Raw genomic sequence first — 27,683 nt, forward strand, 5'->3', positions numbered from 1 at the left:
AGTAACAATGTATGTGAGCTCGCCTCAGTGTCAGCGCTCTCGCCTCTGAGTTAGAAGGTAACGCGTCCTAGACCTACATCAGGACTTGGAATCACATTGTCTAAGCTGATGCCCCAATGTAGTGGTGGGGGGTGTTGCATTGTCAGAGGTGCTTTGCCCAAGAGCAGGAATGGCAACTTGTATGGTTTGAATCTACACCTAAGCAGTGTCTATCCCAATTAGGGAATCTGAGGAGCATTGTCTATTATAGAATCATAGAATATTAAAGCACAGAAGGAGGCCGTTTCCTTTCCAAGTACCTTTCCAATTCCCTTTTGAAAGTTGTGATTACATCTATTTCCATCATTCTTTCAGGCCATGCATTCCAGACTAACACCTGCAAAAAAACAAAAAAAAAAAAATTCTCATTTTCCCTCTGGTTCTTTAGCCAATTATCTTAAATCTATGTCCACTGGTTACTGACCGATCTACCAGTGGAACCAGTTTCTCCTTATCTACTCTTATCAAAACCTTCATAATTTTGAACACCTCTATTAAATCTCCCCATAACTTTCTCTGCTCTAAGGAGAACATTATTTAAATAGCAATGGTAATGTGTTCCTGCCTCCATTAAAATAACACAACAATTTGGCAGTGATTCATGACACAAGTAGAGTGCAGACATGACTTTTAAACTTTAATCTGTGTTTTGAATATTCATGCTGCCCTGCATTTGCACTCCTTGCGATGAGGAATGATACTTATGAGCAATCAAAACAGACTCCAAGCCTGTCAGACTCCAAGCGACCGTAATTTCGAATGAGAGGATCCGAAATGATGTGCCGCTTGCAGTGTTAATGTACTTTTTCCATACTCTATTTTTCTATCTCTCTTTGCGACCCCCCCCAGTCCCCTGATGTTCTGTCAGCTGCTTGTCAGACCTCTGGATGAGTGCGAATTTCCTTCAGTTGAACGTTGACAAGATGGAAGCCATACTCTTTGGCTCTCGTCAATGTCTAAAATCTCATGGTTCTCACCTCCTCCACCTACCCGACCTCCCACTAAAACTCTCCAAACCCATACGCAACCTAGGCATCAGGTTCGACCCCCAATTATCCTTTCTCCCCCACATCCGGTCCCTCACCAGCACTGCTTTCTTCCACCTCCGACGCAGCGCCCGTCTCCGCCAATACCTCACTCCAAAAGCCGCTGTAACCCTGTCTATGCCTTTGTCACCTCTCGGCTGGACTACTCTAATGCCCTCCTCGCCGGCCTCCCCTCCACTCCCATCCATAAAATCCAAATCATTCAAAACTGTGCCGCCCGCATTCTCACCCGCACAAAACTTCACTCCCCAATCACCCCAGTCCTGGCCAGACTGCACTGGCTCCTGTCCCAGAGAGGATCGAATTCAAGATCCTCACCTTGTCTTCAAATCCCTCCACTCCTCTGCACCCCCCGACTTCTCTGACCTCTCTCCTTAAAACAGTGCCCGTTGCCTTCGTTCCTCCGGGTCTGGCCTCCTCCTCATCTCCCGGGTCCTCCGCTCCACCCTCGGTGGCTGTGCCTTCAGCCACTGAGCCCCGAGGTTCTGGAACTGCCTTCCTCACTCCCTTTGCCTCGCCCTTCTCTTCCTATTTTCAGGTCTCTGCTGAAGACCTTTCTTTTCGACCGCGTCTTTGGTCACCTTCCTTCCCACCCCCCCCCCCCCCCGGCTCCTCCCCCTCCCCCTGGCTCGGCCCCAGGATCCGTTACTGTGAAGCGCTCTGAGATGCCGTCCGGCGTGGAGGGCACTATATAAATCCAAGTTGTTGTTGTGTTTATCAGCCGCGGGGAAGTGCGATAAATATAAAATAGAGTTGGAGCTCAGTGGTTTAAAAAACGTTTGATTATCGCATCAAACACATTTCCAGTGTACATTACGATAGTGAGAAAGCGGGATGACTATCCAATGGTCACTCATGTGTTCAGCAGGTTCCGTTACTGCTTTTACCTGTGTCTCTTGATATCCTCTGGCAGCACTATTTCATTTCACGGATTAACAAGCTCTGTCGACAAGTTACCAATAAGACTATCAGACTTTTTGTAATGCTTTGCAGAGGTTACATGCACAGCAGCGAGCACTAGCTAGGGGCTGGTAGGGGCTTGATGCGATCAATAATCGAGAGGAATCAATCCTAGGACACTACAAAAGGTGTTTCGTGGCTGATCTCTGGGATTGGACAAATCAAAATTTGGATGTCTAACTGAGAAACGTCTTATAATTAAAGGTGCTACTTCTTCTGCATTGAATATTTGGATGGTATCACTTTAATGTCAGTAATTTGCGTCTTTCATGCAGTGTTGCAAATATTGGCAGATGGAATTCTGATTTCCCCAATGCAAAGATTTTTACGCTACATAGGCAGCGAGCAGATAGGTGTCTGATGAATCGGCATCTTAGAAACCAGGTTGACGTGCCAATAAGGTAGCTTTGATTTTTTTAATATACTTTGCGGGTGTTTCGTCCACAAAATATACGGTCAATTCATTTTACAGTATATTGCGTGAAGCGCTTTGAGTTGCGAAGATGTAATAAGGCGCTGTATCAAATGCGGGGATCATTATTATTATTGAGGATGTAAGGGAGGCCAATGTTCAGGTTCAGCTACTGGAAGAAGGAATTTTGCAATGTGTTATCAAAGCGAATTTTCCTACATTTCTTCTGAGGAAAAGGACAAGAAATAATCTTCACTGAAGCTCTCACTTGAAAAGACTTTGTCAGGGAGGAGATTTCATCTGGTTCCGGATTCATTCAAATTCCTTAATATTTCCAAGCTTCCAGAATTGAGCACATTCTTGAATACAGTGTTAATTTTTGATGCCAGTTTTCTATAAGTTTATTTTAAAAACGATACAAAAATTTGACAAAAATTCGGAACGTTCTGAGGCGTGAAAAACTTAAGAGTAAATCTAGACCAAAGTGGAATTCCATCAGCATTGGATAACTCACCCGTCCTAGAACTGTCTTGAAAGTTTGGTCAATGAGAACCAAGTCTGTCCTTTAGGCAAACATTTACGATCGTATCTGGGTTCTCAAGTTAATTTTAACATAAACTGGGAGATTTATGTCTTGTGTAAAACTTAGAAGTAGTTAATGGGGGAAATTCAAGAATCTACTCTCCTTATTGTGCCAAATGCTGTGTTCTGCAGTATGGTGTTAAGAAGACAGAAGAGATAATAATAATAAAGATGATAATAATAATCCTTGCATTTGATTTGCGCCTTATCACATCTTCGAGACGTCTCAAAGCGCTTTACTGTAAAGCGAATTGACTGTATATTTTGTGGGCGAAACGCGGCAGCCAATTGCGCACAGCAGCGTCCCCACAAACTGTCGTGGATTGAGTGACCAAATCATTATTATTGTTATTATTGGATTGTCCAAAGGAGCCATGAACTCGTGAGCTAAGGGTTGTTAAGCACTCTGTTCATTTTTAAAGAAACATCTTGTCTAAGAACCATATGGTTCAGATACAAAAATTGTGGTTGACATTTGGGTGAGGTGGCTAAATTAAGATGTGTTGCAAGCGATCATGGGACCAAGTTATGTCTCATTTGTCATGTCCTTTCAGGTTTAAATCAAGAAAGGGCAGAGCTTCATTAGGAAATAGACTTCAGGCAAATATGTGTGTGTGTCTCGATTCCAATACCATAGCTATCAAGGACTATAGTCCTTGTATCAGCACTATATCCTATTTTAGTGGAACCCCGATCTGTTATTCATGTGGATTGATTTTCAATTCAGATGCATTGACTTATGTATGCCTTTCTATCTGTAAGCACATCGGCAAAATTACTCTCTAAGTACTTGACAGAGTACCTCCGTTAGGTTGAAATTGCGGGTGACTCTCTGCTGATGGGAGCACAATGTGTTACTCCTGGAGGTGAATCTCTGGGTGAGGGCAGATTGCCCAGATTCACAACTAGATTGACACTCTTCTAATATATTGTCATCAACCATCTTAGCTGGTTCACTCCTAGTCCCCAAGGCACTGTTTACCTTAGTCCAGGATCTGCAGTGAGCAGTTCCCAAACAGCAATGTGGTTAGTGAGTACGTAGAAAGAAGTGTTTTGAATCCAAACCTTTTTTTTGACCCCTAGCAAAACGTGGGTGTTTATACCTGCGATATCTTCTGGCCGTACAACTGGTAACTAAACTGCAGTTCATTGTGAAGAGCGTAGAGCAGTGAGTTTCCGATTGTTAATCCACTGGCTAAGCACAGGAACAATTGGATTCAAGTGGACATCCTTCAATGCTAGAACAGGTTCTCCTTGGAGATCACTTAAATCTGCATTTCAGCATAAAAGTAACGAGCGGAGAAGGTAGGCCAACAGCTGGTTGGCAAGTGTGTCGGCATAGGTTTTATCTTCCTGGGACTTTGAGAACACAAAGATGGATCCAGTTGCCCAGTGTTATTAGCTGTGGTCCAGCCAAAGAGGCCAAGAAGGGGGATGAAATATATATTTTAAGAGAAGATGTTCTCTCGGGCCGACACAAATTCATCGGGGTGAATTCTGCCATTTTTTTTGCTGTGAACTCAGTGCCTTGTGGAGTTAATGGGGAAGCGAGGGTGACTGTGCTGTTTGCTTACTTTACAACACAGTTGGAACTTGAGAAAAGATTTTCATCCACTATTTCTAACAGCCCATGTGGGATACGAGCTAAACTCACTCGGGTTATTTAAAAAAAAATCAGTCCCTTTTCAAAACCTATTTAACAGCTGTGGAACAGTTTATTTTCCAGAATGCCGGCTGCCAAATTATAAATTTACTGCTGCAAGCTACAGCCAAGAATATTGTTGTCCCTTAATCTTCTCGGTATCTCCAAGGATATGCTTAGAATCGATGAATTCAGTGTACTGGTAGTTTCAACATCTGCTTCAAATCTGCTGCACAGAAATGGCCTGCGTTGATTCACAAGACTGTTTGGGTTGAAAAAGGTTCTTCGCCCATCCTACCGTTTCTCTCTACCCACTCATCACAGCATCAAGCTGCTTTCCAAACGACCACCTTTCGGGGCAACCTATTCCAGTCATTGATTATCCACTTGAGTAAAGAAAGAGCTCACGCTATCGGTCCTGGAATTGCCCTTTGCAACTCTAAAGCTATTTAGCATGCATCAACCCATAGGTGAAATTTCCTGTAAGGCGAGGTAAATGTGAGCCTGGTGCATGAAACGAGTGTCTTGTTCCGCTGCTCGACTCATCGCTGTGTCTGCAAGGTCCCACGCTTTCCCTCGCCCGTTTTATCACAGCTTTACAACCCGTCGATGGCTGTTTGAATAAAATGAAGCATAAAGGGCTCTCAATTTCCTCGTAAAATGGCTTAAACCAGTACACTTGATTCACACTCTCCGTTCGTTGGCTTCCTGGAATATCTTGTGAACCGTGCTTTGAAGTATCTCTGCATTGCTGCTTCATCACGGATGTTTGTAACACAATACTGCGCACAGATTCGCTGTGCAGTGCATCCTGAATTGCTTTGGGATGTTCTCCTGATGCGACAGGCGCTGTATTAAATGTAAAGATTATTATTAATGGAAAAGCCCATGTGCTGACATGCCCATTACCTTAGGTCTACGGCGAACTATCCCATTTATTACCCAGTGCAACTACGGGAAGGGACACTCTCTGTGCACGTGCTATAACATTCATATTCAAGATGTATGCAAAGTTGCTTAAATTAATTTCAGTTCAGATGGAAAAATCTGTCAGTAAGAGTGGAGTTGACTTCAATTCTCCCTCGCTTCATGTATCAGTTATCGTTAGGAATCCTTGAGGCAAAAGCCCTTTTAATCAGTACGCGCAACATACAGGGAAGGATAGAGCAAATGAATGTCACATCGATGTTGAATCTAAGGAGTAAGCATTTAAACAAAGTGACAAGTGAGCCGAGATTTAGGCATTTGCCAGCAGTGTCGGAGCCAGAGTCGAATTCTTTATTGAGGCAAACAAGGTCCCCTGAAATTGTGCACATGCACCGACTGAGGTTAATGCAGCCACAAACTCACCAACCGGAAGTTGCAATCACAGCTGTCGTTTTGCTCTTGAGCAATTTCTCGGGGAAGGATTTCTCTGACCAAAAAAAACCATTGGAAATCAGAACCGCCGAGATTGCAACAACGACATCAACCCATGGAGCGCAATATTTTGAAACAAATTTATTAAGGGAAAGGTACAGTTTCAAGCACAAACCACAACTTGCATTTAGTGGCATTATTTGGCCTCAACAATAAGTGGAAATGGCTAATTAATAAGCACCTTGTCAAATTATTTTGTAATCTTAAACAACAAAAATTACATTTGTACAGCGCCTTCCAGGTAGGGAGGATGTCCCAAGGCACTGGGTCCTCTATTCAGTCCGTTCTTGCTGCTTGTCTCATCTCCAGAGAAAAAAAACTCCAACTTGTCTAATTTTTCTTGGTTTGTCTAATCAACCCTGGTAACAGTGGCGTGCATTTTGTACAGCACAAAAATGACTCCTAATAGAATAATAATAATCCTTGCATTTGATTATTATGCCTTCTAAACTTCTCAAAGTGCTTCACAGAATATACTGTAAAGTGAATTGACCTTATATTTTGTGGCTGAAACATGGCAGCCAATTGCGCACAGCAGGGTCCCACACAGAGTCTAATAAGTATGGCATTTGGTTCAGTCATTTCCTATCCTCTGCATTTTCATAATGGATTTATTATGAGTGAGGTTAGATTTATGCCCAAGTCTGGCCCTCGTTTGCTTTATGCAAGTTGTTTGTCAGTTAATGATCATTGCTTGTGCAACTCAGACCTCCCCCAGTTATATTTCTCATGTCAGTGGATTTCAAGTGATTGAGATGGTGTGAGGACTGGACTAAATCCCTTCTCAACATTAGTCAACACATTCCTGCCATTAGTGGCTGGCACGCCATATGTCCTTGCTATCTCCCCTCGCTTTTCATCACCTTCATTCAACCATCAAAATAAAAGGTTTGCATAAGAACATGTGAATATGTCCGTGGGCTGAGTTGCCTGGATTTCAATACACACTCCCTCAAAGTAAGGGATTAGTCAGTCTTCCTAGCAAATTCCTTGGGTTTGGAGTCTTTATTTATGGAATTGATTTAATCTTGTAGGATTTTATCACAAAGTGCAGTGACTGTATACTTTGTAGGTCAAGACAGAATGCCTCAGCCAATTTGTGCACAGCAATGCCCCACAAACAGGCATGAAGTGAAGGATCAATCTTATCTGTGAGATTGTTGGCTTGGACACCAGGAGAAACTCCCTTCTCATTTCGAGTAGAGCCGTGGGATCTTTACCATCCACCACAACAGACAGTCGGGACCTCGGTTTAGCATCTTATCCATAGGATGGCACCTCCAAAACAATCCTCCCTCAACCTAGACTAAGCCTGAGTTTGAAGTCCTGACATGAAACTGACAGATCATTGAAGACCGTGAGCAGCTTTGGTCTGCTGGTAACCAGCCAAAGAGTTCACTCAAAGTTGCTCACAATAAATGATTCAACTCCCTTTAGAAGTGACTTGTATGGAGCTGTGTTTGATCAGGTACCCAATCCCTCTGTTATCTCAAGTCTCCAGTAAACACTTGGGAAGACCTGCTCTTTGCACAGTTACTGACACTTGGACTTCAGAAGCAGGGAGACAAGTCCAAGAACTTACAGCTAGAAGGGACAAGTGAAGGTTATTTCTAGGATACCGAGAAGGAGAAGTAGATTCAGGGAATTGGCACCAGCAGCAATAATGATAGATTAGAGTTGGCGCAAACACTGTCTGTGGCCTGTGCCAAGCTTTTAAAAAAAAAAGCTGCCCCCATTGTGAACCATTGGCCTGATTGAAATTTCAACACAGAGTCTAATTGCGTTAAAGTTGCCTTTTCACAATCGGGCAACTGTTCTTGTGTAATTCCATTGCTAATTCGAATTTGCGGGCAAACTGGGCACAGACCACAATGAATGATTGATGGGGAGGAAATCTTAGATTTGAATAAGATTTTGATCAGACCATCATAAATGAGCCCCTACGGGGTAATCGAGGATGCACTAATATAGCTTTGCTTTGAAAGAACATCAAAAGAGTCCATAGTGAGGGCAGGGTAATGAAGCAGATCCCTGCAGTGAATGGCATTCCAGATTCACTCAATGATTACTTCAGAGAAAAGAAGCAATTATACAGCCCATTATACACGGGACTCTAGAATTTGCAGCATACAGACAGAAGCAAAATAAAATCATTGCCATTTCTAAAGGATAAAAAAAAAACACATCCTTCTAAATGAATACATACTCCAAAGCTCGCTTTGTGATGTACGGTGCTTGTTTTTGTGGTACGCAGCACCGGAAACGAGCTTTGTTTAAATAAAATTATACTTTGCCAAGATTGGAAAATTGAAGATTAAGATCCTCCTGATAAGACCTTGGGACCCGAGCCAGGGAAATGCTGAGATTCAATCGGAATCTCTGTTTGCAGCGAGTCCTGCTGATGGGAACTGGAATTAGCATTTATGAAGGCTTTATGTAACTCTTACCCACATTATATATGTATAGAAATTTGCTGAGAGTGTCGATTCTGTTTCTCGTTTCTGAAAGATGTTTTTGGTCTTCCTTTTGAAACTTCCTTTATATATAATATATAATCAGAAGACTTGCTCAATCTGTCCAGTGGTCTAATCAGAGTGAAACTAATCAGGCAAGTTTCGCCTACAAAATACACAGTCAATTCCCTTTAAAGTATATTCTCTGAAGAACTTTGAGACGTCTCGAAGATGTGATAAGGCTCTATATCAAATGCAAGATTTATTATTATTACTATTTTATAATCAGTCTGTGCTAATCAGTGTCCAGTGCCCTCGAGTCCTAGCGGCAGTACTGAGAAGAGCAGTGAGTCTTATTCCCATTGTTCGAGGGATTAGTTATGAACAACTGGATGATCTGAGGGTATTTTATTTAAAGCATGTTATTTGCTTAAAATGAATTGCGGAACAAGTCAGCTTCCGTGAAACCCAGCCAATGAGTTATCACTGGCAGTACTGCGTCTGTGTCTTCCCTGCAGACTGAGACCTCCTCTGCATAAGGGATACTGTGTAAATGCAAGTTGTTGTTGTTTAAGAAACTTAGTGCCAGGACCATGAGACATAGGCCCTCAGATCTCTGCTATGAGCTATTGTGGACTGTCACGCAATGCACTGGATGTTAAATTAGATAGCGTCTCAGATGTAGGACCTCGAGCAAAGGAAAAGGCAGTGTGATGACATGAATTATGATCTTAATCACATAGACAGTAAATAGAAACATGGGTTACAGATTATATATCGGATGAATCCTAGAAGACTGAACTGATTTAAAATACATTTGGTCTGATTACCGGATATCTGAAGGAATGCCAACTCCCTTTGCCAGCCGGTCGTGAGGGGAAGATAGTAAGGGTGGATATCCTGGAAGGATTGAGATCAGGATTTCTTCATCTGACTCGCTCTTGCGAGCTGATGTTCCTGGTCTCCAATTCACAAAAAGGTAAATTAAACATGAATCTGTTTTACACTCGGGCACTCGCAGTATCGCAGTGTGCAACGACTTGCATTTTTGTTTGGGTTTACACGGCGCCCTTCGCACTGGATGGCATCTCCGAGCACTTACGGCAGTTCTTGAAGGACAAAAAAACACAAGCAGCATTCCAATCCCTTTGCTGGTCACTTCTTCCATTTTTATTTTCAGAATAATAACAACAAAAATAACGTTTCATTATTTGGTGTGGGGATGAGTGGGTGGAGGGGCGAGGAGACGTTTGAGACGTCATGTGACTGATGAAAACATCGCAGGGAGTGGGGAATGCATAGGATAAAGTCGCAACTACCTTCCTTTACGCAGAATTCCCAAGGAACATGAATGTCATTACAGGCTGAGAAACAGGAGCTTTCTCAATGGCCGTCCTTGACGCTGTTTCCCCAGCCTCTTTTCCTCTCCCCCCCCCTCCGACCAAGGAAAGACTTACTGCAATGCAGTAAAAAGTAGGCCAGTTCCCTCCCAGGCTGAAGACTCCTTCGTGGTAGAGCGATAAACCCACAATTGGCTGCTGCGTTTCGCCCACAAAATACACAGACACTCCACTTTACAGTATATTCTGTGAAGCGCTTTGAGATGGCTCAACAACAAGCGCGATATCAAATGCAAGGATTATTATTATTTTAGTCTTCCTCCTCAATTGGGCTGTGTAACAGGAGCTTTCATGCCGCTTTAAATGTCCCTCCGAGCTTTCGTGTGGAACCTCTTCGCTCTGTTAATTTAAAGAGACTCATTAATCTTTTCAGCATTCAATGCACGGATCAATTTTTATCACAATCCCTCGTCTTGGCTCTGCACCATCTTCGATTTTCACTTTCAAAGCAAGACCGGAAACAAGACAGCACAAAGCAGAATCTTTTCAGCTCCTCTCAAACAATGCCCTCCGGCACCTTATTACTGTTGCGCTTCTGAAGCTTAGTTGAGAACGAGAGATTTGCAGCTTGTGGAGATTCAGCAGGAATTCTTCAAAGTGCCTGTAAAGAGCGAGCGGACAGCGTAGGATGTAATTAACAATCCCTCCTGGGGAGTTAGGTATAGCAGTGACTAGCCTGATCCTCGTTTTAGCTCACGGCTCCACTGGATCTACAAGTCAAGTGAACTTGTATTCCAGTCCCTACAGTTAAATGGCTATAATTCAGGCTCTACTATTGAGGCAGAGCAGATTACTGATCTACCAAATACACAGTCACTACACTTCGCAGTATACCCCGTGAAGCACTTTGGGATGGCCTCCTTTCCCCTCCCGTTTTTGGTGCCAGTTGGCAAGGTCGTTGCTGTGTGCATTGAAGACACTTGACTAAATTTCCATCCACGTTGGCAGGTCGAGCTGCAGGAGACTCAGACCTTCGGTGTGTTCGGTGTCGATGCATAGAATCCTGAGCGGGCTCTCGAGAAATTTTTCGGAGCCTCTAACTTGACCCCCTGGAAAGAACTGTGCTCTAAATTAACCTGGGACTATTGCCCTGGAACCGGAGGGGGGAAGTCTGAAGTGTCAATGGCTGAATGGTTCAAAAAAGACAAGAGAAAACATTAGGGAAGGGGCATGTGGAGGGCGGAAACTGGACTGAGATGAGCCAGAGTCTCGCATGTGGCTATAAACAAAATCAACTTGTGTAGAAGACCAAGTGTGTGTGTGTGTGTGTGAGTGTTCTTCCTGTTGTAGACCTGAAACAGTTGCTATGGAGCAGTTCAGTTGGCACCTCACAATGAATCAGTTTCCTCATTTTAATGATCATCTCGTAAGTACAACCACTTGTCTTTCAGTCCTGTCTCCGGGGAGCGAGCCAATTGATATTTAGCGGATTTCACAATCCTTCCCATTTCAGTTCTGTTGCGAAGGCTACTGACAGGAGAAGACATTATTCAACACAGTGTTAGCAGAGAGGGCGTCTTCGGTGCTCTGCGGACACGCATTCTCTGTGTTGTTAATTGTTATTTTACACAAGGCTCTAAAATGCAGTATTTCTTAACAAAATAATAGCAATAATAATCTTTGCATTTGATGCAGCGCCTCATCACGTCTTCGAGATGTCTCAAAGCGCTTCACAGGATACACTGTAAAGTGAATTGACTGTGTGTTTTGTGGGCGAAACTCAGCGGCCGATTGCTTGATTCCTTAATAAGGAATTCGAGTTGTGTAATTGGCAATTGGTAATTGGCTCTTTCCCAGCTGTGTTAACTTCACTGCTCGGTTTCTTCCCCCGCTTCACACCTCTACATTAGTTTGCAGCCCCTGCAAACAGAGCAGGGGATGTCAGCAACATGTTTCACCGTGTCAGGCTTAGTACTTACTCCAAGCCAACAGGATGTCAATATTGCAAACGGGATGTTAACCCCTGCATTTGGTTAACAGGCGATAGCCGAGCTCTGAAGATGTCAGGGTTGGTAGCCACGTGTGCCAGAATTGTCAACCGAGTTGGTGGTATGGACCTCTTTGAGGTGATGTTACTCAGCTCAGTAGTAACCCTGAATGTTATCTGTTGGATTTCCCTAATTGATAAAGCCATTTCCCAGTTTGTGACTGAGCCCCAAGAGATGAGGATAGTCCCTGCTTTGTGCTGTGTTAAGTCTCCTAGTCAGAGTGCTACAATTGGCCTCAGTTGCCTCAAACCAGAAAAGGCAAACAATCAACCAGGATTCTTGCCCCAATACCCCTATCCTCTGGATAGTAAATGTGTTTTGATGTTGATTGAGACAGAATCGGTTTACGATGTGCCAGTGGTCAGTCGTGTAGACTGATGAGGAGAACCATGATTCCAGAGATTGATTCAAAATAAATATTAAACCTTCACCGTCGAATCGTATCGTTCCAGAAGTCTGGGAACCAGTGAAATGCTTGTTTGTATCTGGCTTCTGAGCTCTTATTTATTCAATTTAAACCAAAGAAGGAGTGTTGCAAAGAGAGCTTTGTACTTGACTGTCACAAGCAGGCCATGGAGTTCTGTAGCTCAGTGGTTAGAGCACTCGCCTCGCAAACGAGAGACCTGGGTTTGATTCCCGGCAGATCAGGGCGAAACCTTGGGCAAGTTTCCTTACTCCACACACCTGATAATAATCCCTCAAGAAAAAGAACCTAATAATTTTGTCACTCAATCCACGACTGTTTGTGGGACGCTGCTGTGCGCGATTGGCTGCTGCTTTTTGCCCACAAATACACAGTCAATTCACTTTACAGTATATTCTGTGAAGCGCTTTGAGATGTCTCGAAGATGTGAAAAGCGCTATATCAAAAGCAAGGATTATTTTATTTATTATAAACAAGCCCATGTGAAAGAGATGGCACTTACTCTTGATGCCCTTGCCAACAATTCTCCACATTAAAACAAAATCATTCACTCCATGACTGTTTGTGGGACATTGCTGCGTACGAATTGTTTGCTCCATTCACCTACAAATGACAGTGAATGCTGTTTGTCGTTCTTCTTTACAGTAAACCAAAAATATATATTTTTTTCTCTGCCGGGTGTCTGACACATTGCTTAAACCCATCACCATTGATGAATACTTTGAATAGGTTGGGTAACAGATCAACAACAGAGTCGCAATGATCGTGGTCATTTACTCAGCTAATAATGAATCTCCCTATTTCTCCGACAGTCTGCAGGCAGTGAGAGCACTGAATTCAGTGACCCACTTATTCAGCATTAATTGATTTCACTTCCCTTTATGAACGCTGCTTTAAAATGTAGGTCCTTGCTTCGACTGTATATTATTTTAACATAGGGCGCCTTTTGAGCGTGCAGATCAGGACGCTGTCATTTTCTTTAATCATTGTTTACTTGTTGAATAAATACCAGTGATGAGACTTGAGGGAATTAGTTTTGTTGGTGTATTGGTTGTGTGTTACTGTTTCATTGTGACATGGAGACATGATTTCAGGCTACTCATTTCACGGGATATTGGAGGAACGATCGGGAGCAGATCAACTCACAGTTACCAAAGGCTTTGCCTGATTTATTATTATTATTATTATTTAATAAGATAGCAACCAACACATTCCGTGTGGTCGGACAGAAAAAATGTCCTTCAATCTGATACCAAGGGGATTCACTGAAAGGCAGGGATTCTGTGTCTGTGTGTGTGTGTGTTGGGTGTATTAGTTTGTGGGTGTACGTGTGTGTGTCGTGGTATGTGTGCGTGCGACTGTGTATGTGAGTGTGACTGTGTGTATGTGAGTGTGACTGTGTGTATGTGTTGTGTGTTTGTGTGTATGTGTCGTGTGTATATCTGTCCGTCATTTGTACCATATCCACCCAGTCTCACAAAAAAACGTTTTCTCACTGACCAGTGAGGCATTGGTTAAATCTGCTCTTGTTTCCTTTCTTTGCACTGAGCCAGAGAGACACTTCCACCCTCTGCTTCTCCCACCAACTCTCCCCCTGATGCTCCACCATGCCAGAGCCTCGAGCTTCTCAGCCACAAAGGCAGCAGCTTTTTATAACTGCTGAGCCAACGGAAAATTATAATAATCCTTACAACCCAATGATCGCTCTGTAGTAAAGTATAGCTAGAGGGTTTTGATGTGTGCCCACATGCTAGGCCTTCAGTATGACTAGAAACAGTTGGGTTGGCCTGCGTCCCATGTTGGAACCATGTTGCCACATCTATAAAAGGTATCACTGTAATATTCGAGCTGGGAGGGAAGGGGAGGGTGTGAGGAGATTGATTTCAGCCTGGGCAACCAATAAGCAGGAATAGAGCCTGGCTGTTATAACTTTGGGAACAGGTTACATTTGAGAACAACGAACTGCGTTCCTGCTCTACAAATCCACCTGGGCAAGGAGGACATTCTTGGTGGCTAACTACTACTACTACAGATAATGATAAGCCTTGGATTTGATATAGCCCCTTATACGTCTTCGAGACGTCTCAAAGCGCTTCAAGCTACAAGCATCCGGCTCAGATGTCAGCCTGGCTCAATGGCACTCTGATCTCAAAGTTAATAATAGTAATAATGATAATACTACGATATGTACTTACATACGATATAAGCATCTTTCACATTGGGAGAATGACTCGAAGCCCTTCACAGGAGATATAGTAAAGTGCAGTGACTGTGTAATTTGTAGGCAGTGCTCAGTTTGTATCTACCATTTGGAATCCCTACAATGGACTGAGGAAGTTATGTCAGTCCATGGTTCCTGATCTTTATGTATGTTCATTAGCCCTTGCTGGAAAGTGAGTATGTTTGTATGAATAAGATTGGGGATTGAGACTGCTTACAGCTAATCGCTTTGTACCGTACAGTTGCATCTTGGAGCCCAGTGAGAGAGTATGATTTATGTTCTCATTAAAGTGTCACTGAGTTCCTCTAAATGCACAGAATGCTTATGTCTCCAAATTGAAACTACATGTTCCAAACCTTAGATGGCAGAGAAATCCTCTTACGATTTTTTGGAGGTGTGGTAGGAAGGGTCTTTGGATCCAAATCTCTTAGGTGCAGGAACATTTCTGCAGAGTGCTCCCAGAGGTGAAGAACTCAGCTTTTAGTCTTGTTTTCCTGATCTGGCAGCTCTTCCACTTTGGTTAAGGGTTCAAGACTTTCCGAGGCCACTTTGTTCAATCTTCAGGGTATTTGAGAACTGTGTGGGGAGTACACCATGTGGGGAATGCACTGCGGGAATCCCATTTTAAAATGAGAAAATATCTGCCCGTTGATCTCTTGTTCTGTACAGTATAAATAACAACACTTTGCCCTCAGGTGCTTGTTAAAGATCTCTTGATGCCTTTTGAAAAGAAACGGGATTTTTTTCCCAATCTCCCAGCCAACAAAACCCAAATAGATAGCACGCTTGCCTCTTGAGTCAGAAGGTTTTGGGATTGAGTCCTACATCGGGACTTTGAACTCACAGTCCAGGCTGACACTCCGTACAATGCAGTGCTTGGGGAGTGCTACATTTTCAGAGATGTTGTGCTTCGGATGAGATGTTAAACTGAGGTCCCGTCTGCCTGTTTCGGTGGATATCAAACATCCCATTCCCCTATTTGAGAAGAGAAGGGAGTTTCCTCCAGCATCCTTGGCCATCAATTCTCTCAAGTAACATTGGCCACTCAGTTCATGGTGGTTTGTGGGACATTGCTGTGCGCAAATTGGTTGCCATGTTCATCTCAAGACCCTCCTCTTCGGTCGTGCCTTCATTCGCCCTCCCACCTCTCTGCTTTCCCTCACTCCTACCCCAGCCTTCCCCGATGCTCGGGTCCTGACCCCTGACTGTCCAACGCCTTGGGACGTCTTCCCGACGTGAAAGGCGCTCTATAGGTGTAATTTTGTTGTTGTTGTTGTTCTCAGTAAGATTCCTATAAAGAGCTTTGATTATGTGATGAAGCACTATATGAATTGCTAGGATTATTATTATTATACTTTTTCAACACTACCACTGATATAATAGCTGCATATTCTACCCACGTGTACTGACCCGACTCGGGCAGATCAAAGTACTGTTCAAGGAAAAGATTTGACAGGTTAAGATGTCCCTATCTTTATAAGTAACAATAATAATCCTTACATTTGACACTGCCAATTTATGTCAAGAGGACATCTCAAATAGGATTTAGTGAGAAGTGTATTGACTGTGCACTTTTGTCGGCGAAGGCCTATAAATGTAAGGAACCGACAGAAGGATTTTTTTATATATGTATAAGTTGCTGGAGCCTTGGGCAATGCAGCCTTAGTTAAATATTATAAAATCACACAGCGCAGCTTTGTGCTCAAGAGGATTTGGCTGGCCTTTCGACACTGAGGATTTCAAATCCATTAAGACACAGCTCCCCTGAAATTCTGTTTACTTATTGGGAATAATAATTACATATTTGTTGTGCTGCCAAGTGGCAGTATCTTAGATTTCCTGACAACAGTAGATATTTATACCATTGGAATTTCTTCACTCTTTCATTACAATGTTTAAAGTAAATGCGTGGCAACCCACAATGGTTTGGGTCTGTTCGAATTATTGACCCATGTCTTTTTGGGGGAGGAGGAGGATTTGGGGGAAGGATTTGATCTGCTTGGGGGCACTCTGCTCCAATTGAATCCTTCACAACGCAAACGCATTCTGTTCCTTCAGAATAATCCTCGCATTTGATGTAGTACTTTTCGTGTTGGCAGGACATCTCAAAACCCCTCACAGGATTTACTCTGAAGTGGAGTGACTGAGTGTGTGTTTATTTGTAGGTAAACACAGCAGCCCATTTGCACACAGAAATGCCCCACAAACAGCCATGAAGCGAATGACCAATTATATCTGTGGGATTGCTGGCCAGGAGACTGGGAGGAACTCCCTTCTCTTTTCGAATAGTGCCATGGGATCATTAACATCCACCTGGACAGGCAGATGGGACTTCGGTTTTATGTCTTATCTGAAGGACGGCAATCCAAATCCCGATGATTGAATGAACCAATCAGAAATGCAACAGTATTTATTAATATATGAATATAACACACAGATTTATTAGCTTAGAAGTTTAATACTTATGTCTAATGTGTGTGTGTGCGCGTGTGTGAAATTCCAGCCATATAAATTAATAAATATTTATTAAGTTAATGTACATTACAACAGCATTTACAGACTGGAATATTAATTTTAATTAGGATTTTTTTTTTAAAAAGCCAACCGTTATACAACGCCTCCTCCGATTTAAGTCGCTTGGACATTGGAATCGAATGGAAAAATGTACAGTGTGTGAAACTCTCTGGAGTTCGGTGTCTCTTAAGACACGGAGAGCGATCTCCACATGTGTCTGACAGACGCTCAGCTGGTCAGAATATAACTAATGCAGGAGGTCTGAGGTGTAACAGATAGAGCTGAGGCTTCCAAACCAGACCAGGAGTTTGCTGGTTCAAATCCCAGTCCACGCTGAGCTTGTTGGTGTTTAGTTTGGGGAGGCAGGATTCGCCCTGTCCTTCCCAGAGTTAGAGGACAAGCAGCTATGGTTCCTGTTCCTAGTCTCTCTACAGCATCCTCTGCTGTGTGTGTGTGGCAGCCAGATGGGGAGAGGTCAGGCTTGGCTGAGATGCTCTCTGCAGTCGAGTGGCCTGTTGACTTTTACTGCCACGGTTCACGGGAAACACAGGCACTTTGGATGGGACTGCACCCAAGCGTGAGAAGGCCATAAGAGCGGCAGAGAGGTGGAGATAAAATTAGACACACTTTTGGGTTTATTTTAAATTCCACCTATTAAAATCCTTCACTTTTAGCACTAATTCCCCCCCAAAGAAACTGTCCGCAGTTCTTATCTTAAGCTGGTGCGATTATTTATCCAAATAATTTCTCTTTCAACAACCGTTCCGATTCTCTTGCATCTAATCAGTTCTAAGAACTATCAAGTTTCGTAATTCGGGCAATCAAATTGATGAAATTAACTCCAAATTGGCATGTCACAAAAGGGCTAGTGTAGCTTTAACAGTCTGTCTGTAAGTCACCCGGTAATTAATTGCAGTGACTTCCCAATTATATATCCTTATGACCTTTTCAGACTCTGTTCCAACTCACAGAAGCGAATAAGTTGGTTTGCTCAAGGTCGCTCCTAGTTTAGGATCAAGTGTTCCCAACAAAAGCCAGAGGAACTGTGAGGCGAGGAGCTTCTGGCTTTCCCTGGTCCCGATTACTGCTCGCAGGTGGAATACGCAGTTTGTTTTGTCGCTGGCAGAAATAATAAGCTGAGAGCTTCTCAATTGTGTGGTTAAACAACAACAAGAAGATTACATGTGTATAGCGCCTTTCACGTCGGGAGGACGTCCCAAGGCGCTGGGGTCAGGGAGGGGATGGGGGGGGGGGAATTAAAAATGGGAGGTTTCACTTGAAGAAGGCAATGCAATACAATTTACATTTATACAGCGTCTTTCATGTCAGGAGGATATCTCAATGATGCAGGGGTGGGGAGGGGAATGATGACCGAAAGCACAATCAAAGAGGTACATTTTGCGGTGTGCCTCGAAGGAGAGGAGGGAGGGGACCAAGCGAGTCGGAGGGACTCCGGGTTGGAGTTTCAGAGAGTGGGGGCAGAATGGCTGAAAGCCCGTTCTGCTTTTGGCGTTCAGCGAAGATATTTTTTTCGATATCTGTAGTGGCTTCTTGTCCACTGATTAGCATGAAGCCACAAATCCAAAGGTCCCTGTTCTAATAAAGCTCTCATCTGTGAAGAAAACCCCTGTAGCTATGTGGGCTTTACCCACCCAGATCCTCAAGCAGACAGACCACTTCAGTCTCCAGAAAGGGGTTTGTGTCGTACCAGCAGCTCATCGCGTTAGTTCGTGAGTTTTTCCCTTTCTAATCAATCACTTGTCAGGTTGAGATCAGGAGCTATCAGTGGGGATTATATTGTTTTTTCACTGTATATGACACACTACCTAAGCCTTTAGACTTGGAAAATATCCAAGTTTCGTTCCAGGCATCTTAGGGGTGGGGGTCAAAGTCTTCTTAATGGTGAAGCAAAGCAGAGCACCGTGTGCTGGAAGGAAATGCCATCTGTCTACTTATAGAATTAAAGGAACTATTTGTAAGTTTGCCTTGCTTTCGGCTCCCTTTTCCTGCCTCCTGCAGTGTGTTTGTTACTGACCTAATGTCCTCCTCGCAGATCTCCCTTGTCCACTGTCCATAAACTTCAGCTGATCTAAAACTCACTGTCATCTGCTCTGAACTCTGCTCGCCCACCACCCCAACCGAGCTCCCTGTTTCCCCATGGATCAACTTCAAGTTGCTAACTCTCAGTCGCAGTGCACAGACAGGAGATGGGCAGGACATTCAGGTCAGAAGTGCTCTGTGTTGCGATGGCTTGTTGTCTGAACTGAAGCAGGTATTAGAGGCTGGGCAGCTCAAGAACAAGGCTGCCTCTCGAAGCCCTTCAGCTGGTCTTTTGCTGCCATCAGTTTCCATAGCAGTGAACAGTGGAGTCCTGTAGCTCAGTGGTTAGAGCACTCGCCTCGCAAGCGATAGGACCTGGGTTTGATTCCTGGCCAAGACGAAACCTTAAGCAAGTCGCCTTATTCCACATGCCTCTTGTTTACCTAACTGTAAGTAGGAACCCGGTTGTTAGTCGATTGGCGGATCAGTTTTCTGGGGGTAGTAATCCCTTAAAAAATATAATAATAAATTAGTTGCTTCAATCCACGATTGTTTGTGGGGACGCTGCTGTGTGCAATTGGCTGCCGCGTTTCGCCCACAAAATATAGTCAATTCACTTTACCGGACTTCTCAAAGACGTGATAAGGTGCTATAACCAATGCAAGGATTATTATTATAAAGACAGAATCCATTGTTACCATCCCATGGATTCACGGAGACCACCTTGCATCAGATTTACCGTAGAAGATCATCAGCTGATTCAGCTGATGGATTTGTAGGGAATGTGAGGATTCCCCCTCAGACGGTGCCCTGTTTGGCCCCAATTGGGAAGGTTCAACCAACCGTGGGCCCACTGGATTGGCATTGCTTGTTATTCTGTACCTGGTTTGGGCGTGTTTTAGTTGCACAGACTGTCTCTCAGCAGCTTCTGCGGCTGGTCTGTTTGTCTCTGGTCCCAAATGATCAGACCTGATCCCAGGGTCAGGATTGATCGGCCAGAGTATGTGATTATGCTGAATTGTGCAGCGTTAACTCAATTATAGCGTGGTGTAGCGATTGTAAGGTCAGAGGGACGCTGTCCAAATGCACAGTGCTTTGTAGTGGGGTATGATCAGGCTGCATTAATAAGACCTGATGCCAGTGTTTGTGTGCGTGTGGGGTGGGGGGGACTTCAAGCCTTGCGTTGGCACTATCCTAGTTTGTTTATGAACAAACCGTGCTGCACTATGCCCACGGAATTGACGTTTCAGTAGTTTAAGATACCTCGCTATCAGGAGCTTAGTAATTCTCTCTTTGCTGCCATGAAGCTGGAGTGAAATTGTGGGCAGGAGAACCATGGACAAGGATACCATGGACGAGTGGAGCCTTTCTATTTCTACATTGATGGCTGTCACAGTTATGTTACTTTTACACGACGTACTTCAGGCTTTGATGGTCGTTTGGGATGAATTTACTTTATTTTTTCCCCCAAAAAAAGACATGACAACCACACTCCATGTATGGATTACGTTTTCATACGGGGCACAGGAAGTCATCCCCCACTCAGCTCCTGTTAACCCTGCAAAGACACCTACAAATACACAGTCACTACACTTTGCAGTAAAATCCTATTCAGGGCCTTTGAGACATTTTGTCAATAAGGCACGTTATCGAATGTAGGAGTTACATGTATTTAACATCAAAAATCCGCTCTGCAAATGTCACAAGTTTGATCCCAATGTCCAAATAAGAGTCCACATGTTTTTTTTTAAAAATGACACTAAGGTTTTTCTATAAGTCTGACTCGCAGGAACTCATTAACAAATCCGTACTGAGAGCTCCACTCCACACACGTGGAAATTTCCCTGGGCCTGGAAAGGAAGGCATTCAACTCGTGTCCAGCGAAAACCACAGATACTCTAGAAACGCTGTCTAAGCTGTTCTCTTCCGAAACTCTCCAACAACCTAAACCATGTAAAAGGCATTGCAATGGTTTGTGAATGTCGCGGAAAGCACTGTCTGGAATCTAATTACAGTCTTCGCTGTGTCTCACCATCTGCTCGTAAACCTCCCGAACCTTTTATTTACTAAAAGAAAGCATGCCAAGCGACCTTGTGTCATACAGAGCCCGCTATAACAGGGTTTTTACTGCCCTCTAATTCACTTATGAAGAGGTAGCATGGATTCTGCTTCAATAGAAGTGTTTGATAACAATAATAATCCTTCGTTTGATATCACAGAATATACTGTAAAGTGAATTGACTGTGTAGCTTGTGCTAGGTTCGTTCTGTGTCCTGATAACCCTTTCTGTTTGTTGTGTGTGAGGAGTTCTGTTAGTACAATAACCTGGTTAATACTGGCAATTGGCATCTCTCCTCCTTAGGGGAGAACTGGCCCAGTCTCGAATACCTTATTAGCATGTTTGTGCCTGTATGCTGGGACCCCCAATGGACGAGTGAAAGCTGGCTGAGGTTTTTTTTTCACTGTAACTGATAGTAACTGGATGTCCTTGGCACAGCACGGCAGCAAGGATGCTGGCATTAAATGCGTAGAAAGCATATCTTCGCTGCGGAGTGTGAGAAAAATTCCTTCTGGCATAAGTCAGTTGAAAGCATAAGGCTGAGGCGATCCAGAGAGGGGCAGGGAGTGTGTGTGTGTGTGTGTGTGTGTGTGTGTGAGAGAGAGAGAGAGAGAGAGAAGGGGGAGCCAGAGAGGGAAATGTCTGACCAGAAGAAGAAATTTGTGAAACGTTCTTTTATCGAGCGAGAGACTTTTTCTGAGTGGTTTATAAAAGCCGTTCTGGGAGGCTCTCAAAAACCGTCGATACTCTCCCCGAACCGCGCGGTTTATTAAATTCGCCCACAAATGCACACTCACTACATTTTGCAGTCGAAGAAAAAAAAATCCTGCATAAATATGTGGGTGGGAGTGTGTGTGTGTGTGTATGTGTCTCATACCCACCCAGCCCAGTGAATGCACTTTAGGATGTGCTTCCAACGTGATCGACCTCTTAAATATATACTGTATTGCATTGAACATCAAACACAGCTTTTTAAATTATATACACACACACACATATATATATAGGACGTCCCAAGGCACCCTGTCATTGATATATATACACACATATATATATATGTGTGTATATATATATATGTGTGTATATATATATATATCAATGATGAGGTGCCTTGGGACGTGAAAGGCGCTCTATAAATGCAATCTTGTTGTTGTTGTTGTGGTTGAGGTAGGGAGAGGTAAAAGAGAATCTCCATCACCCAACACCTGCAGCTGTGCTGTGCTCCCAAGTCCACAACCGACGGTGTAGTTGGTTGGAGCGTCACTGAGCCCCAGCGTTGGGGTAACATTGACCGGTCCTCCGCGCTGGTTGGGTGCATTGTTTGAACTGCCCTTGCGCCACCTCGTGGAAATCACGAGCGCTGCACGTTGCAGATTCTGCGGCACAACAGAACCAGCGGAGGTGCGGGTTTCTGCTGCTGTGACACACAGCAATCCTGTGATCAGGCAAACAACAACAACAACTTGGATTTATATAGCGCCCTCCACGCCGGACGGCGTCTCAGAGCGCTTAAAGACGGGAGCTCGGTTCGGTGTCTCACCCGAAGGACAAGACCTCTGACACCGCAACCTCACGTGTTGTTATCTCAGCACCACAACCGTCATGGAGCAGTTTTATTTAAATGGCATCTTTTATTTAAAAAAAACCCTGGACTTAAATAAAACTTATTGAGATTTCCCCCCCAACCCATTTTTAACCAATTTCCTTCCCTTCCCTCCCTCCAAAGCAGTTTGATTGCCACCAGGTTAGTCCACATTATTATTATTATTATTGGTGTGGAACACTTGAGAGTTACTTTAATTTAATTTAGAGTTAATGGAATAATAATTCATGGAATAATCCGTCGCCTAGTTTCCTGATTGGAAATCCTGCAGAAAACAGATGGAAAGCGGGAGAGTGTGGGTTTAAAGCGAGGGGAATGAGCTTTGTTGATGTGGTCGAAGTAGATCCTGTGATACTGTTCCCATACAATTTGGAAATAAATTGCAGTCTTGTATTTGAAGCTCGGAGCAGCTGCAGTGACCTGAGAGGCCGGTGGAGGGAGCACTTACCAGGCAATGTACAGCTTAGCCTATTCCAACCCATTGCTCGTGTGTTTGGCTTTAATGCTGGGAGAAAAGCAGCCAAAAAGGGCTCTTATGAAATACATTTCCCCCGTTGGCTTTTTAAACTAAAATTCTAGTGTACGTTAAACAAAAGTTATCATGGTTTGATGCTGCCTTTATTTGAGTGGGGTTGGGACAAGGCGCTGCATCACTATTTGCGTCTATTTGTGTCTTTTTTTAATTACAACTTTGAATTGAAATAAGAACTCTGAAATTATAGTCGCAGAAGCCACATTGCAAAGCGTCTCAGTATCTGTGGCGTTGCTAAAAGGGAAGGATTCGAGCACGAGGAATCTCACTCCTGGCGTGATGTACACAATGCAGATTGAGAATTTAGAGTGGACTATAGGCCCCAACTTCCATCCAGTCCTAACCTGAAGCCCAGCTTTGTCTTACCATTTTAAGATTGTGCAGAATCTTGCTGCCCGCCATTGGCTGCCACGTTTCGCCCAAGAATAAGCAGGCAATTCACGTTGCAGTATATTCTGTGACGCGCTTTGAGACGTCTCGAAGACGTAATAAGGCTCTGTATCAAATGCAAGGACTATTATTGTTAATATTATTGACGTGAAAGGCGCTACATCAAATGCTTGGATTGTCAGTATTATTCACTCACAGGACACTGCAAAAAAAAGTGTTCAGTTCAATCCCAGAAAATCAATCTAGTTCACATGTGTAAAGCCACATTAGCTGAAATCCTTTCCACCGATGGCCTTCAGTACAGGTTCCTTCTCCTTCTTCTGCCTGAAGGAATGTCTCCGAGACCTTGTTTCCTTGCCGTCAGTCCGGCCTGCTCTTTGCTTATTTTGTCAGCTTCTCCGCAGAAGCTTTGCAAATTGCTTCATTAAAAATGCAAACACAGCAGCATCTGCCTGGCCAAACACACGCCAGATCTCTCATCAACAAGGTTTTAATAGGTTAATAAAAACGCACGCAGATGTTGCAACGGCGTTAAGGATGCAGCGTGTTGAAGTACAACGTCCAGGGGAGTCTCCATTGTGTTGTGCCTTCAGCCACTGCTCCCCGAAGCTGTGGAGCTCTCTCCCTCAATCCTCTCGCCTTGCCCCCCCAGTCCCCTCTCCCCCTCCCCATTTTCAGGTCGCGCTTGAAGACCTTCCTCAACGACCGTGCCTACCGTCACTTATTTAAGAAGAAACGTAACGCAAACAAAAACAGGTGTTTGAGAGGTGAAACGTGGAGTGGCATTAGATGACTTGGAGGTGCTTTGTGCTCATAGATGATGGCCCATGGGATTCAGTGATGGATGGAGGGGAAGAGGGGCTTTACCGGGTGACCAGAAAGTCGTGATACCATTTATTTGAATAACAATTACTTAAAAAATCATCATTTCTTTAAGACGTATTAGACATTGTAACGGTATCACAACATTTTGGTCACCCTGTATACAGGGTGATGATACTGGTGGGCACTGAGGTATTCCCCCATTATATCAACCGATTAGGAGAGACTGATTAGCTCACGGAGGAGCGGAGAGACTAAGATCTGCACCCGTTTTCCTCCGGAGATTAATAACACTGGGATCCCACTCAATTAAATCTAATATGGATGCCGATTGGCTTAAGTCACTAATTCCAGACCAGCGCTAGCAGCACAACATCCCCGGTTTCCAAGCGAAGGGGAAGTTGGGTTAAGATATGACTGATGCTGGGGGTTCTGGCGGGCGAGTGGGTTCTGGAAGGATGAGATCAGATACCCTACACACGCTTTACACTAATGACCTGCGAAGTGCTGCTTTGAGATGTTTTGACGTTGTGGGTGCTGCATCAGATGCAAAGATTATTATTATTACTAAATAAATTAAATAACAATTTGGTCATTTTCAATCCACGACTGTTTGTGGGACGCCGCTGTGCGCAATTGGCTGCCGCGTTTCGCCCGCAAATATACAGTCAATTCACTTTACGGTATATTCTGTGAAGCGCTTTGAGACGTCTCGAAGTCGTGATAAGGCGCGGGATCAAATGCAAGGATTACGGTCATTATTATTATTCATTTAAAGTCTCCAAATTTTCAACAAAAAAAATAAAGAGAAACTGGATGCCAGAACATAAAGCAGCTCTGACGTTTGCTGGTGCAGCCCAAAGAGTGACGCCCTTTAACCACAAGTTATATGGGGTGACCAAAACATCTTATTTTTCAGCTGCTCTATTACCTAAAAAAAATTACAATTTCTTTGAGACTTATTGGGCATTGTAATGGTCTCATGACTTTTTTTTGTCACTTTTTGGTAGATGCTGTTAGTTCAAGGACGTTCCTCTGACAGAATGGCCAACCGGATTCTTGTCTAAAGTGATTAAAAGAAATAGGTGTTTTGCAATGAAATGTTTTGTCAACATAAAGGACGTGATTAAGCATCCATTTCAGTGGATGCTCGGAGGAGACTGCAGGCCGGCATAATAAGTATTCTTCATGTGTTCTACGTTGACAGTTCCCTCAGGGCAAGAGCTGAGCGAGCAGTTAACTTTGCCGGATCAAGTGCTGCCGATTGTAATGAAGCTCACCGAGGGTTTGGAGAGACCAGGTACGGACCACGGAATTTCTCTGCGTTAATAATCTTTCCGGAGCATAAACCAGCTCAAACCCTTGCGTGTTTTGTGCCCGAACACGTGTGGCGTGTTGGCGTGAAGGCACGTGGGCTCGCAAACACATGCAACCAGATCTCCCTCATGTCCACCTGGGTGGGGGAAGCCTGTTCAGCCTGGGGGGCAGTCGAGGTCATACAATCATTAAATCATTCAGCCATCAAGTCCGCGCTGGTATTTTTCTTCCCCTTCAGCCAAACCAGTTCCACTCCCCTGCTCGCTCTTCGAACCCTTTAACATTCCACCTTTTCAAACATCTGAGTACAGTGGTAGTCTGTTATAACAACATCAACAACAACTTGCATTTATATAGCCCCCTATATGCCGATAGAGTCTCGGAGGGCTTTCAAAGGTTGATTGGTAGGAAATACAGCCTGACACACATTATCTTGGACATCGCCATCACTTACCCCTCAACTTTCTCTGCTGGAGATGTTTTATGAAATGCAGTTGTTATTATCAATCATCATCATACTCAGACTTTATTCTCTTTCCATGACCAGGTGCAGACAACGAAACCCTCTACAGGCATCCTCCTGGCTCCCCGAGCAACGCCAGCCTCAAACAGATCCTGGAGACAGGTAAGAGGCCCGAGAATCCAGGTCGGGTTTTGCTGTTCCGTGCACAGAAGGGAACTCAATCCAGATCATTTCCTCGTGGGTTTTTTTGATTCTGATTCCATGAAAAAAATTCCGTATTTGAGGCTGAAACGGTTCCAAAAGCAGAAGCTCTTAATTTTGAGGTTGAAGTGAGCATTTGTGATATTCATGAATTCCAATAAATAGTTCTTTTGCTCTCTCTCTCTCTCTCATGTTTCGCGTGTCTTTCCACGGGAGTTATTCTTAAAAAGGCTGTTTCTTTTTGAGGATGTTGCATTGTAAAATTTTGGTGGGTGAATTTATTTTCTTTCGGGGTGGGGGGGGGGCGGAGGTGTGTAAACTGCTGTAAATCTTTTTTTGTGGGGGGGGGGGTGGGAAGCGGTGAGAGGGGAATGGAGGTCAATGCAGGGGAATGTGGTGTCCATTCATTTTAAAATCACAGCCCCTATGTTGGCCCTCAGAGAGCTGTAATGCCTTTTATTTCCCAATCATTCTGTCTCTTTCCCTTTTGATCCTGGTCTGTCAAGTATTGGTCAGGTTCAAAGTTTCGGCACCTGGGATAATACAGGAGCGAGGTGGCATTGAAACCCTCAGCATGTGCAGTCTTGTAGTAATTTGAGCACTCGCCTCGCAAGCGAGAAACCTAAACACTGGGCAAGTTTCCTTACTCTGTTTACCGACCAGTAAGTAGGAACCCGGTTGTTAGTCGATTGGCGGATCGCTTTTCCGGGGGCAATAATCCCTTCAAAAAATAATAATGATAAAGTGATAATAATTTGGTCACTCAATCCACGACTGTTTGTGGGACGCTGCTGTGTGCAATTGGCTGCCGAGTTTCGCCCACAAAATATACAGTGTATTTACAGTGTATTACAGTGTGAAGCGCTTTGAGACATCTCGAAGACGTGATAAGGCGCTGTATCAAATGCCAGGATTATTATTATTATAACGTCCAGAGCAAGAACAATTATACCGTTAAGGAGACCGTTAGGGGGACAAAATGATTCCACTGCTTTCAATCACTGGACGCTAAAAGGCAAAGAATGTCGGGCAGATGAACTGTGTTAATGGCGACTTCTGGTTTGCAAATTCCATTGTTTTTTTAAAAAAATACTTCTCCTCCTCACACCCCCCGCACCCCACCCCCCCCCCCCCAAGCCACCAACCCCCCACCCCA

General features: G+C 43.9%; 1 protein-coding gene across 1 annotated transcript in view; it reads left to right on the forward strand.

Moving 5' to 3' along the window:
• pik3r3b (phosphoinositide-3-kinase, regulatory subunit 3b (gamma)) overlaps positions 1–27,683 on the forward strand; it is a 187,469-nt gene that overhangs the window by 27,430 nt on the left and 132,356 nt on the right. Inside the window, exons 2-3 of the mRNA XM_007899869.2 lie at positions 25,754–25,846; positions 26,411–26,488. Of these exons, the coding sequence (XP_007898060.2) occupies positions 25,816–25,846; positions 26,411–26,488 (109 nt within the window). The 5' untranslated portion in view covers positions 25,754–25,815. The remainder of the gene's footprint in view (positions 1–25,753; positions 25,847–26,410; positions 26,489–27,683) is intronic.

Source organism: Callorhinchus milii, unplaced genomic scaffold (assembly GCF_018977255.1).
Source record: "Callorhinchus milii isolate IMCB2004 unplaced genomic scaffold, IMCB_Cmil_1.0 Scaffold5, whole genome shotgun sequence".
In the NCBI taxonomy this organism is placed as follows: domain Eukaryota; kingdom Metazoa; phylum Chordata; class Chondrichthyes; order Chimaeriformes; family Callorhinchidae; genus Callorhinchus; species Callorhinchus milii.